The sequence below is a fragment of the Sapajus apella genome, unplaced genomic scaffold (genome assembly GCF_009761245.1).
Source record: "Sapajus apella isolate SASKATOON/1434 unplaced genomic scaffold, GSC_monkey_1.0 scaffold45, whole genome shotgun sequence".
Taxonomy (NCBI): domain Eukaryota; kingdom Metazoa; phylum Chordata; class Mammalia; order Primates; family Cebidae; genus Sapajus; species Sapajus apella.
The window spans coordinates 15,994,219-16,009,322 of record NW_022436985.1 but is presented as its reverse complement, the minus strand read 5'-3'; the positions used below and the strand labels follow the sequence as shown (position 1 = coordinate 16,009,322).

General features: G+C 39.2%; 1 protein-coding gene across 3 annotated transcripts in view; it reads right to left on the bottom strand.

Moving 5' to 3' along the window:
- Positions 1-15,104, bottom strand: part of RASGEF1B (RasGEF domain family member 1B) — a 630,294-nt gene that overhangs the window by 393,073 nt on the left and 222,117 nt on the right. For all 3 annotated transcript variants that reach the window (XM_032239801.1, XM_032239802.1, XM_032239803.1), the window contains exon 3: positions 6,555-6,608. In XM_032239801.1, the coding sequence (XP_032095692.1) occupies positions 6,555-6,608 (54 nt within the window). The remainder of the gene's footprint in view (positions 1-6,554; positions 6,609-15,104) is intronic.

Sequence of the window (15,104 nt, the reverse complement as noted above, 5' to 3'; positions counted from 1 at the left end):
AATGTTTCTGGCGTCAGACTGCCTGAATTCACCTGGTAGCTCCAACACTTATATTGGAGTGTCCTCAGGCAAGTTCCTTAATGTTTGGAAGCCCCAACTGCTTTATCCGTAAAATGGTAATAGTAATTGCCTACCTTAAAGGGTTGTTATAAAAATCAAATGAAATAATCCATGTAAAGCACTTCTCACAGGGCTGTGGACACGGTAAACTTTGGATAAGGTGTGTGACTGTTGTTAGATTTTATATTAAGTGCAAAATATTATGAATCCAGTAGGTAAAACCTCTAGTCTTTCCTGAAGAAATAGAGATAGTCTTTGTAAAGAAAGTGACAATGTAAGGAATCTCTCCAGAAAAACAAAAAGGTTTTCCAGACAGACAAGAGGAAGAGGAAAGCATTAACAGTTTATACACCAGGCACAGTTATCCAAGAGTTTCACATTCTGGAACAGTCTGCTCAAGGCTTTTAGAATTCAACACCCAGGGCTGTACCAGGAGATGAGGGTGGAAAGAATGGGAATGACTTCTGAAGTTAAGTTGAGACTGCAGACAACAGGAATAGGAACAACTTTGCAAGAGGAGTTGGAATTTATTTTGAATAAAATTGAAACCCCTCAGATATTTGTTAAGTACAGGTTTGAGAACACAGAAAATCTGAGAGAGGTCTTAGTTAACTTAGAAAGCTTATCTTCCCAAGGTTGAGGACGTGCACCTGTGACACAGCTTCAGGAAGTCCTAAAGAAACGTGCCCAAGGTGGTTGGGATGGAGCTTGGTTTTATACATGTCAGGGAGACATGAGACCTCAGTCAAGTACATTTAAGAAATACATTGGTTTGATCCAGAAAGGCTGGGACAACTCAAGGGGTAGGAGGGCTTCCAGGCTATAGATAAATTTAAACATTTTCTGGCTGAAGATTGAGTTTGTCTGAAGACCTGGGATCAATAGAAAGGAATGTTTGGGTTGCGATAAGAGGTGGCAGAGGCCAAAGTTTTATCATCCAGATGAAGCTTTTAGCTGGCGGGCTTCAGAGGAAACATGCTGTAAAATGTTTCTTATCAGACTTAAAGTCTGTGTTGATGTTAATGCAGAGAGGTATAATGAGGCCTGTCCCACAGCAGTTCCCTTCGTGGCCTGAACCAGTCTTTCAGGTTAAGTTTGAAGAGCCCTGGCTGAGGAGGAAGTCCCTTTAGATGGTTGGAAGGCCTTAGAATTTTATTTTTCGTTTACAGGTTTGATATAAACAGATGTGTTTGCTGTTTATTTGTTTTCCAGAAAGTAACTTTCATAGTGTTTTGGAAAATGGAGTGGATATGGGAAACTTGGTATAAGGAAAGAGTGAGGAGGGAGTTGTCGGAACCTTTCTAAATGGGGGGTGAGGAGGAAAGGGAAGAGATGACAGGGAGATTCCAGGAATGTTTCAAAATGAAATTTACAGGATTTGACAGTTAGTTGGATGTGAGAAGTAAGGAAAAGGGAGAAACCAGGAATGATATTGAAGTATGGTGAAGCCATTAACCAAGGTGGTGAATGTAAGATAAGAGTGTTCAGAATGTAGAAAAAAATCATGTATACTGGACTTGGTCTGTGGGATATCAAGGTGGAAAAGACCTCTAGTTAGTCAGCAGCATGGATCCTTGGCTCAGAAGATATTTCATTATTTGGGACACAGATTCAATAACAATTTTCTTAAGATAGGTCTCGTCTGAACAAACTAGATTGCCCAGAGATTGTTGATTATGTGAATGATGCTATCTATGTAAAATATTATGGGAGAGTAGCAATAGACTAAATAAATACTGTGAAAATAGTATAACTTGACATTAATAATATATTTACCAAAGTCCCTCTTCCTTTTTCTGCCCACAAAATAGACAAATAATATTTCTGTAAACACCTTTAAATGTTTCTTTTGTAAATGTTCTACCTCATGAATGGATAATATAGTTGTACAGACTCAAAGAGGTTGAACAATATCCTACTTCCCTACAAAAAAAGAAAAAAAAGAAAAAGTGACCAAAGTCATCTGATGGTATGGCCACATTTTAGTTTCCTGCTTCCATAACTCCTTTTTTTTTTTCTTTGAGATGGAGTTTCGCTCTTGTTGCCCAGGCTGGAGTGCAATGGTGCCATCTTGGCTTACTGCCACCTCCGCCTCCCAGGTTCAAGCCTCAGCCTCCCGAGCCGGAATTACAGGCATGCACCACCACACCCAGCTAATTTTGTATTTTTAGTAGAGACAGGGTTTCTCCATGTTGGTCAGGCTGGTCTTGAACTCCCGACCTCAGGTGATCTGCCCACCTCGGCCTCCCAAAGTGCTGGCATTACAAGCATGAGCCACCACACCTGGCCTCTTCCATTACTTTTAACACATACATTCTAGCCCTTCTTCCTTCTTTCCTATTGCAGGGCAAAATACGTCCCTCCATCAAAGGGGTAATTCTGTGCTTTAGAACCCGAAGTCTTCAATCTTCTCAATGATCTCACTCAAAGAATATTCCCCTCCTTCCTTGTGGATCCTTATCCCCCTTTCCCTTCCTACTGTTTTCTTTCTAACAACATTTAAACACTCAAATGTCTCATCACTGTAAAATACTCTACCTCAACCCATAAACCTACCCAACTACTCAATTCTCTCCTTCCTCTTATAACAAATTGCTTTTAGAAGACTCTATTTTACCATTTTTATTTTTTTATCCCCACTAAGTCCATCTTGCCCTGCTATAGGAAGGAAGGAAGAAGGGATAGAATTCATGTTGGTGAAAGTTATCAAAGCAGGGAGACATTTTTATTTCTTTTACCCCAGCTAAGTCCCAATCCCATTACAATCTGGCTTCTGTGTCCATCACTTCCATCTCAATAAAACCATCAAGCCTATGGCATTAAGAAAACCAGTGGATACTTTTCAGTCTTTATTTTACTTAATCACTTAGCAACAGTTTTGGTACTTATGACTACCTCTTTTTTTTATTGACAACTATTGACTTGACTTCTCAGACAACACATTCTTCTGGCGTCTTCCAACCTCTGTGACTTCTCAGTTTCTTTCTTCCCTCCAATATCCATAGTTTTCTCCCAGCTCTTACATGTTAACTTTCTTCAGGACTCTTGAAACCTCTCCTCCTTTTCACTTTACATATCCTCTCTAGGAAATCTCATCTATTTCCACTCTTTCAATCATTCTCTCTATGCATATTCCTCTCAGGGCCATATATCCAGCCCAGAATGCTTTCCTCAATTACAAATCAAAATGTCCAGCTGTCTGCCAGTCATCCTTACTAGATCTTACACACACCAACATGTTGATATATGCCAATGTGAACTCTCAACTTCTTCCCTAAATATGGTCCTCTGCTAGTAGTTCCTGTCTCAGAAAATAGCACCAATATTCTCACATTGGCCCATGTCAGAAATCTAAGAATTGACCTTAGCCACTTCCTCTCCCATATATCCAAACTATCATATACTGTTGATTTTAAGAAACATTCAAATGTTTCTTGATTCCCCTCTGCTATTATTCTGGTCTGGCTACTGCCATCTCTTGCCTAGATTATAGCAGTAGCCTTATACGTAGACTTCACGTCTACATCTTGCTTCTTCTGTCCTTCAGTAACCAAGTGATCTTAAAAATCATATGTCACACACACTTACTTTCCCAAATTCAAGCCCTCAAAAAATGTCTCATTACCCTTAGAATAATTTAAACTCTTAATATTGTTGTATCAGGCCTTCATTGCTCATCTTTTCAATTCAAATTGTAATTTTTCAGGCACTCTGAACTTTTTATAGTTCTTCCCCTCACCTGTAGATATTCACACCTGCTGTTCTGTCACCATTTTGTGCTCATGCAGCCAAATCTTATTCATTCTTTGGATTGCTGCTTGAACATCATTTCTTCAGGGAAATTTTTCCTGACCCCTGGATTAGGTTCTCCTGGGATCCCATGAACTCTCAACTTTATTAATGAATATCAATAAGTTCTATGCAGGTAAAGATTATGCATATGTGACTTGTTCATCATGATAGTCCGATGCATGTCACATAGCAGATGTTCTGTGAATACTTAACTGATTAGATGGATAAAATTGAAGTTATAGAAATTGACTATGCTATGCTGATTTGTGCATGACATCAAACTGGGAGAAATAGTGAATAATCTGGGTAAAAATTTCTAGGTAATTCAGAAAACTGATTGATCAAAAAAAATGTTCTTTTTCTAAGACGGAGTTTGGCTCTTGTTGCCCAGGCTGGAGTGTGAAGGCACGATCCCAGCTCACCACAACCTCTGCCTCCCAGGTTCAAGTGATTCTCCTGTCTCAGCCTCCTGAGTAGCTGGGATTACAGGCATGCACCACTATGCCCGGTTAATTTTGCATTTTTAGTAGAGACTGGGTTTCTCCATGTTGGTCAGGCTGGTCTCGAACTCCCGACATCAAGTGATCTGCCCACCTTGGCCTCCAAAAGTGCTGGGATTACAGGAGTAAGCCACCATGGCTGGCCCCTGATCAAAATTTTAAAAACTAATAGGAATAGCTAAATGTCCTATGTTCATATTCAAGGAATCATTTACATAAATATAAAAGAAAGTCCTGTTAAAATATAAAAGAAAGCAGCTAGTGTGAAAATGCCTTAAGGCAAGGACTTCAAACTTCACATAGCCAACAGAAAGATATGACTCATATTGTAGAAACTGATGCCACCTTACACTGCAGTAGTACTACACTTAATAAAAGCTGTAGCTTGCTTCGCATCATAGCCCATACGTTACAATGTACCTGGCATACACCAGGTGTATAAACAGAGCTTGTTGAATGTAGAGTGATATGTCCCATGATGCTTTATCCCAGACAGGTCCCATCTGGAGATAACACACAATTCTTGACATCAATAACAAAGATTGTGTGAGCAGAAAAACAAAACAAAACAAAAAGGATAACCTTGTCTAGAGGCAATAATAATATTGGCAATATAACATTCACTACGTGTCGGGTAATTCTGTAATCATTATATTTATATATATATATATATATATATATATATATAAATTCATATACTATATAAGATAGGTACAATTATTATACCCATTTTGCAGATGATAAAAATAAGGAACCAATAGGCTATACAACCAACCCACAATCACATAAGTAGTGAGTGGCAGAGCCAGGTTTCAAAACCAGACAACGTGATCTCATAGTCCATGCTCTTGGAAATCAATCATATCAATGTCCCATTGAAATGAAAAAAGGAAAATTGTTAGCCTGGAGATGAGGTGAAAAGGAGATTCAGAAAAATATTTTAACTGGCTTCATACTTAAATACATAGGAAGAAATCTAAAGGAGGCAGCTATTGGTTCAGTAGAATAAAGAACTTTCTAATACTTTGGATTGTCTCACTAGTGCACATAGTGAGATTGACTATGTGTCGTTGGGTTCCCTGTCAATAGAATATTCAGTTGAGGGGTAGAGGTCCATCCATAAATAATGTCAATGGTTATCCCACCCCAGTAGAAAGGTGAGTTTAGAGGTCCCAGAGAATTCCTTCATTCTTTAAGATCTATAATTCTAAAAATAATACATGGTCTCCATTCTCAGCCATCACACAACCCATTTCAGAGAACAAAACAAATGTAGCATAATTCAACTAAGATGGAGATTTAATAAAACAGATTTTAAAATGATCAAAATAATGAAATGAATGGTACTTAGAGCAGCAGGCCCTCACACTACCTTTAAAGGTAACCCTGCTACCTACTTCCATATCAAGCAACGTTAGAAACAGAAACTGCATAGCAGACAGTGCCATAATGTAAAATTCTAATAAATGCCAAGGAATCATATATCATGCACAGGTCAACTCTATATGCACCTGGTTTTCTGTATCAATAGATAGTGTCAAAGAATTTGAGTTATTTGGACTATGAAGCTACTTCTCTTCACCTCAAAAGGAGAATATCTAGCTAAATCTGAGATTAAAGAAGTGGATAAACATGACCCCTGGCCTGCAAAAGCCAGGAACTAGACATGAGGCTATAGCAGGCAGTCTTCAAACTTGATCTATTACAGGGATGTCTTCTATCAAATGCTAGTGAAGCTAATCCTTTTGCAAAGCATGACAGCTTCTCAAGCTTACCTGTGGTGAATCCAAACCAGATTTTTATGCTATATGATCAGCTTTCAAAATAAAAAATTATTTTTACATTGTATTAGGTTTACATTTATTAGATTTAAGTTTGCAAATAAATATATAAAAGCCTGCAATGCAGTTTATACAGCATTCCCTGACCTCCCCTGATGTTCATCTGGCAGGATAAAATGTCAGATAATAGTGAGATAGAAATATATGGAACCAGAGCTCCTCTATAACGAAATGCTGTTGAACAATAATGGAGTTTCCCACATCCTTAAAGTGAACCATTTACATTTCCACCTCTAAAAAGAGAGCCATAATATTCCATCAGAACATTCCCACTGATACCACAGCTTTTCATTCAAGTATCACCAACTGTGAAGCCTTTATTACTCTGACAGCATGCTAGAATTCTTGGACGCTGACTTACCTTTTTGCAGTCAGATAAGGACTTCTCACTGGCCAATGTGCTGAAAATGGTGGTCTACAAAATAGGAAGATGGAAAACACTTTAGAATTGTCAACATATAATGATATTGACCCTTCCCTGTTCATTTCCAATCCAAGGAAGGCACTACCTTCTGTGCCCCCAACTGATTTCTCTGAATTTTAAAATCTGTCTGCACTTTACTATTCCCAAAGCTACTCTACACAACTTGAAACATTCATTATGAACCAACAACCATTCAGCGAGGTAAGGACTCTTAGTTATCTTCATTTTACAAACAACGTAACAAAAGCACAATTAGGTTAATTGCTATGTACCTTGGACATAGTTAGGTCAGGAAGCAAAGCCACCTGACTCCAGAACCCACCTCCAACCACACATGATCTTCTATCTTGAAGAGATATGGACACAACGTTAGAATCAGCTGTGCCCAATCTTTCAAATGACACCTGTTATAAGCCCAAGTGGGAGTGGATCTTCTGCCTATGTAAGAGATTTGTGAGTCTGAACAATACCAGGGCTTACTATCTCCTTTAGTATCTATCTTCTTTAATGCACTGACTCTCCCTGTGGTTGACTTCTTGCACATTTGTACGTATATTTTCTTGGCCTGATGAACCACTGAAAAGGCACTGCAGCATTCAAGGCCATAGGGATTTATATGCAAGTGTGTTCCCTGTGGACAATCCTATGAATAAATCCATAGCCATGGTCAGCCATACAAACAGTATTGAGATTTTTTTCAGTAAACGTTTTCTACATTTCCTTTCATTATAAAACAAATACTTATTCTTAATGAGTTAGTCTCTTTTATACCCTTATCCTCCTGAGGTAACCAATAATACACATTTGTATTCATCCTTCCACACTTTCTCTATTCCCATGCAAATATGTGTGTACATACTACATAGAAGTCTCATTCTTATGATCATACCATCTTAATTAAGAATACATTAACATCTTTCCAGTTCAGCCCATGCAGATTGATTCATTTTTGTTAATACCTATAGAACATTTCATAATATGAATATATCACATTTTTATGCTTTCCTTTATTGATCAACAGGTTTTGGTTCTCTTATGTTGCTGTTTTTTGTTTGTTTTCTTTTGTTTGCTATTACAAAGTATGCTGCAATAAACATGCTTGCATATGGCTGGAAAAATCTAACGTATATAAACTTTCTCCCACTCTCTTCTCATATAACATCTTAAAAATATTTACCACCTCACCTAAGGTTTGGTTTGCTTTGTTTTTTGTTAGTTAGTTAATTTGCTTTGCAATAAGCATATGAGAAAGCCAAGGATCTAAGTCAGCACATATTCCGGTTCAAAACAACATGCAGTTGACAGAAAAGACAGAATGTGAATACAGATACAAAAATGCATCTTTAATTTAAAAAAATTAGGTTCAATGTTTAGGTTAGATGTAATCCTCAAGTTTGGTTTGCCGGCCATTTTTATTTCATTTGAGAGCGAAGGGATAAATGCTACTGAGAAAGTTTGAATTAAAAAGGAAAAACAGAAGGGAAGAATTCTCATGGCAGAAGAAAAGAGCAAAGGCAAAAGACAAAAAGTACAAGATGAAAAGTCCACAAAAAATAGGCACAAATAGCAGAATTGTCAAAAAAATTAAAAAGAAGAAAATGGTTTCCATCGAGAAGCAGTCATCTTCGCTGAAAGAGAATGAAGGCACATGACGTATTCTTATTATGATCTATCCTGTTGACCTAATTTCAGCCCTGACACACAGGTGGTGAAAGGACAGGCATAGCCCTGCAAATTTCATATCCTCTTGCTCTTTGTGCTGCCAGGTATATCTTAGTTTCTCTCATTTCTGTACTGCATGGGGATGTAAGAAGTAGTATTCTTGCTGACTGTTCAAAGACTAGGCCAGGACAGAGAGGAAAAGCCAAAGAGCCAGGCAGCTCTCCACACGCCACCATGAACCACCCCACCCACAACCTTCCCACCAGATGTCTTCCTCATGACTTTTCATCATCTTTACTGGTTTGTACACATGAGCACTGTGTCATGAGAGAGGCCTCGGTGTTGATTCCCAGGTTTCTTCTCCAGGAAGGTAAAGCCCCACTGAGTCTTGGTCATTGCATTAGTCCCATTACCTAGTCCAGTGCCTGGCACAAAGAAGATAAGCAATAAACATGTACTGAATAGATGCAAAAGAAAATAAAATCTGGAAAACTACAATCCTTATCCCCAAACACTGCTTTGGAAGCACCGCACTAGAAAAGCAACCTTACACATAACAGCTATAAAGTGAAGCTCAGGGACATAGGAAAGAAGAGAGATAGAAGACTTCTAAATAATGATAAAATACATCTTCTCTCTATTTAGCATAAAGCTGTTGTCTATGATCTGCTTGGTTTGGCTGAACTAGGCTTTTTCAGTGATGGCCCTGTGAATGTTTTTGGACTAGATAACTCTGTTTCGAGGGCATGAGGAAGCACACTGTGCACTGTAGGAGGTTTTGCGATATGTGTGGCCTCTACCTACCAGATGCTAGTGACAATCTCTACCTACCTCAGCTGTGACAAATAAAAATGTCTCCAGATCTTGCTAAATGTTCTCTAGGGGACAAAACTGCCCACATTTGAGGAAACTGGTCTATACCAGTTATAGTTTATATGGGGCTAGTTATAGAAATGACCCTGATTCCCTGGCTAATGCAACTAAAATTTTTTCTAGAAAACACAAGTCCGGTGGTGAAAATTTATCTTCTCAACCCTGAATTCGAGTTTCATTCTCTGTCTGAAATGGGACTCAGAACATAGGGAGGACCCAATCTCCAGCTACTGAAGACTCCATGTGGGGGCAACTCAAGAGACCATAACTGCATTTTTAAGTAAGCTTAAACGCACCAGCACCGCCACCCTGGGGAGAGTAAATTAAGGAACATGTCTAAAAATTCAGACATTAGTGCCACAGCCCCAGGGGAAATGATCTTCAATTAAACAATACCATTCAACCTTTGAGAACAGTCTCAGGTAACATAAGAAACATGTTTGGAGGAAAATTTAGAGCCAGAGATGAGTGAAATTAGCTTCAGTTAAAAAAATTAATGTAAGTAATTTTAAATGCTACATTTGTAGAGAGAAAACACTTTAGCCAAAGGGCAAAGTATGCAAAATCTCAATACTTGGAATGAGTGTGGAAGAGGGATGGCACAGGTCAATGAGAGTCCATCTCCTTACTTAAGCCATTTTCTAAGGGGAATTTACGTATACGCTTGGTCAGTCTCATTTCATTCTCCACTTCAAAAGACTTTAACTGGCATTCCAGTTTACTAATTGCAGCTATTGTGAGTGACCTTGGGTGGGCTTTCTAAACCTTCCAATGACATGTTCACTTTAATTACTAAAAATGAAAGACTCAAAACACGGTGACTTGGCCATGCTGTGACTTTCTTGATGATTGCATCAACATTTTTCTACTAAAGAGGAAACTCCTAATGAGTCACCTCCACCAAAGTTGGCATGATGCTGGGTTTGTCACAGGAGCACAAGCACAATAAAGCACAGTGACTTTTTTAGAGCATTGACTCCTAACCTTGTTAGTGGAGTGACTAGCATGAAGTGAACAATATTATACACAGACAGTTTTAGCAATTTCCCAAAAAGAATTTAGATAGGTGAGACCTCTCTTTTGACCATTTATATACTAATATCTGAAATTTCACCTATTAGAGCTCTGTTTATAAGACTTTGATTAATAATAGACAAACTCATGAGGGATGTTAAGGTATGTCGGGGGAGGGGGTCCCCTGTAGAAGGGAAAATTGGATACTTCATGTATTATAGTTCATTGGTCTATTACACCTGAAAGCGAATGAGTTTATCAGATGCTTTCCAAAAGCATATTTTTATACCTTGGAGTTTTCTGGGGTTTTTTTAAATGATTTCTTTTTTTATTTTTTTTTGAGATGGAGTCTCACTCTGTTGCCCAGGCTGGAGTGCAGTGGCATGATCTTGGCTCACTGCAACCTCCATCTCCTGGGTTCAAGTGATTCTTCTGCCTCAGCCTCCCACATAGCTGGGATTACAGGCACCTGCCACCACGTCTGGCTAATGTTTGTATTTTTAGTACAGACAGGGTTCGCTATGTTGGCCAGGCTGGTCTCGAACTCCTGACCTCAGGTGACCCACCCACCTAGGCCTCCCCAGTGTTGGGATTACAGGCGTGAGCCACCACACCCGGCCTGTTTTTTTTAATAATTTCAACGGCAGATTTTGATAGGTGAGAAATGAAGACTTAGGTCATGAGGATATTGGACACTCATAGTGATGGTAAGCGATCTAAAGACACAGGTCACAGGTTAGGTTCCCTAAAAAGCAGACTGTGAGTTGGAAATTAGCAAGCAGAAGGTTTATTAGATAGTATTCCTGAGATCACTGTTTATAGAAGGATATGAAAGGATGGGGGATGGAGAAGATAAACAAGTTGGACCATGGTGCAGACTCAACAAAGATCTCATCCAACAAAATGGAGAGCTTAGAAGCTGGGTAAACTCATCCCAAGCTGGAGTGAGACAGAGGGCTGCCCTGGGAAGGCAGCATGATCCTGGGCAACATGACTGTTTCCAGCCAAGATCAATTTCCTGGGAGGGCTGAGAACTGAGGGCAGGAGCTGGCAGGACTCCTGGCAGCAGGGAGCTCTGTGCACAGCATCACCAAGTCTACCACAATCTACTTTACTTTGACACACTTTTACCAAGGGCAGATCCTGGCTGTGGCTGATTTACTCTAGTTGAACATGACCCCATATTATAGCTAAAATCTTGTTGGCCTTTTATGATAGAGCCTTTGGACAGAAAAGCAAATTTGCTCAGACGTCTAGGACCTAATTCCTATCCCTTCTTAACAGACCTCCTTGTGAGCTTAAGGTGGATCACTGGCATTGGGGTCTTGAATTCTTCACTATGAAATGAGGAAACCCATATTCATTTCCTTTTAGGTCATGAGAGCCTCAGCTAATTTGAAGAAAATGGGCCAGATTTTATCAGACACATTGTTTGAAAATCAATGAGCATACTACCTACTTCCTCTATCCTCTGACAAAAGAACATATCTGACTAAATAACATGGTCGGCTCCTGATTATCTACAGAGGTGAAGAGAATTTCACAGATGTATTTGGGTTCTCCAGAGAAACAGAACCAATAGGATATATAGAGATACATAAGAGGAGATCTATTATGAGAATTTGTTTGTATGATCAGGGCAGCTGAGAAGTCCCACAATCTGCCATCTACAGGCTAGAGACAGAGGAAAGTCAGTGATGTAATTCAGCCGCAGCCTGGAGGCCTGAGAACCCAGAGACAGAGGGAGAGAAACCACTGGCATAAAGTCTGAAGGCCCAAGAATCAGGAGCTCCAATGTCTGAGGGCTGGAGAAGACAGATGTGCCAGCCCAAACAGAAACCAATTCCCCCTTCCTGTACATTTGTGTTCTATTTGGGCCTTCAATGGATTGAAGGATGCCCACCCACCTTGGTGAGGGCAGATCTTCTTCATGCAATCTTCTGATTCAAATATTCATCTCTTCCAGAAACAACTTCTATAGCTAGAAATAACATTTTACCAGCGATCAGGGCATCCCTTAGCCCAGTCAAGTTGACACATAAAGTTAACCATGACAACGGGTGATTCGCAAAAGCCTAATTTATAAAATGCCTTTACATTTGACTTTGAGACACATTAGTGGTTAATTTAGAAGGCAGGTACTTCAACATATCTTCCCTAAATTAACATTAATAATTGTTTGTAGAAATATTCCAAGTGGGCAGAAAGGGAAAACTGACCTAAAACAAAAAGTGAACTGGGATTAAAAACAAACAAAAAACTGTCCCTAATAAGTACTTGGCCAGAGAGCCCACAGATAGGAGATCAATAATTGGTGGTTCATTTAGTCTAGCCTACCAAAAGAGACTTCCAGAAGGTATACTGCTTACCCAATTCTCACTGATAGGAATGTTTTTGCAAAGTGATTGAGCACTGAAAAGAGATTTCATATATCCTTTCTAAATATGAATTAATTTGTTTATTTTGAGACAGAGTCTCATTCTGTCATCCAGAATGAAGTGCAGTGGCTCAATCATGGCTCACTGCACCCTTGATCTCCTGAGCTCAAGCAATCCTCCCACCTCAGCCTCCCAAGTAGCTGGGACCAGAGGCATGCACCACCATGCCTGGCTAATCTTTTTTAAAAAAATTTGTAGAGATGGAGTTTCACTATGTTGCCCAGGCTAGTCTACAACTCCTGGGCCAAGTGATCCTCTCACCTCAGACTTCCAAAGTGCTGAGCACTTTTGATTGCCAGTGTGAGCCACTGCAACCAGTGAAATCCATATGTCCTATACTCCTTTTTAGGGGAGAGTTTACCTCTGAGAGTTATTATAATGCTGTTTATTCCCATTAAACTCCATTTAGAGAAAGAAACAGAAATAAATCTATCTCGACGGAGTCAATTTCTGTTATGTAATACTTATAACTAAGATTTATATTTTTAAAACAGCAAACATCTGACACTTGATTAAACTGGAACAATCATGTGCAAGAGAATTGCTTAAGTCTTGAATTATAAAATTTAAGAAATTCAGAAACTGAATCTCTAAGATAGCAATATTATGAAATTTTATTTCAAGGTGTGTATCTCAAGTATTATTTGTTCCTTTATGTATGTATGTGTTTGGGTGTATTTTTCACTCTCAGCCAGATACCACCAGACAGAGGCCCAGCAGGTCTGATGAATGGCCAAATATAGTTGAAAGCTAAGAAATAGTTAAAGGAATGATGTCTGCATAATCCATCTCCACTTGATACCTGCAACTTGCACCTCATAGACACAATGGATGATTTCTTACTCATTGGTGGATGTCAAGACTAGACCTATCACATTACTAACAATTTGGAATTCTCTTACACTTGAATCAGTGAGTTCCCAAAGTGCACACTACTTGGATGCCTTCTTAGTTTAGCCATCCAATTGTAGGATTTCTAGACAAAATATGAATTTCCATTAGGTCTTCATGCTTTAGTAGACTAGTATTAATATATATACACTGGATACAGTGGTATTCCCTGCAGGCAAAGTGTGGCATTCACTTTTTTTTTTTTTTTTTGAGACAGTCTCATACTGTCGCCCAGGCTGTAGTGCAGTGGGGCAATCTCGGCTCACTGCAATCTCTACTCACTGAAATCTCTGCCTCCTGGGTTCAAGCAATTCTCCTGCCTCAGCCTCCCAAGTAGCTGGGACTACAGGCATGTGCCACCACGCCCAACTAATTTTTTTGTGTTTTTAGTAGAGACGGGGTTTCACCATGTTGGCCAGGATCGTGTTGATCTCCTGACCTCATGATTGGCCCACTTTGGCCTCCCAAAGTGCTGGGATTACAGGCATGAGCCACAATACCTGGCCTCACATTAAAAAAAAAAAAAAAAGAAAAGAAAATCTGCATAACTATAAAACACCAGCCAAAAGAAAAAACATACCACCAAATAAATGATAAAATTACAGTGTTTTCTTGTAGTCCATCAATACTGAAAATTTCAATTAACCAAGTGAAAAGCCATTGAATGTGCCAGCAGGATTTATATCCCAGACTAATGACCATCATCTGCATCCTATTTAGCTAATGAAGGCTTGGAACACTTGTGGATAATTAAGGGCAAGCTGATGGGAGGAAATTCAAACTACTGAAAGATCAAATCTATTTATGTCTGCATTTAAAACTAAACATATCTAATAGTTCACTCAATCAAGGCATAATGTCTGTTCATCTGGGATAAGATAGATATTCAGAAGTTAAGTAGCTTGGTTAGCTCCCCAAACTCCAAATTCATTCCTCCTTTATTCATTCAATACCCATCTATTGAATACCTACCACACGTCCCTGGCCCTTGTGAATCAACATGACAGCACCATGATCCTCCTACTCTTTTTCCCACGACTTCCTCTTTTCCACCTTCATTAAATGTACCACTCTGGTTTTCACTTCATTTAGTAACTACTTTCCATCTATCATAACAGACATGGCATGGCTGCAATCCAAGGGCATGATGGGAAATACAGGGTATGCAGTGAACACCCAGTTTTTTCTCAGACCTGGCAGAGCAGGGGTAGGCCCCAGTCTGATTAACAGATGGGTGTTCATGTGAGGAAGACTAAAGGTGTTTAAAAAAAAAAAAAAAAAAGACAAAAACCTGGTATTCAGAAGTAGCCAGAACAGGAACCAAGCTCAGAGCAGCTCTGTTGAATTTCACAGAATAGTTTATGAACCATCTCATCCAACTGTTATTTTCTCATTTAGGGAGCACCTTAAAACCCCCTTTCTAAACCCCTACCATAACCCCTGATTCATTTATGTTTAGCAAATGGTTGCTTCAAGAACCTACAATCCTAGAATCTATTCCTATGCTGAAAAATGCCAAACATTGGTGGCAGGCATGTTATGACAGCTCAATCCTAGAGGCACACATTTATGCCTACAGAACTCCTTCCATGTAGGAAAGGAAGCTCAC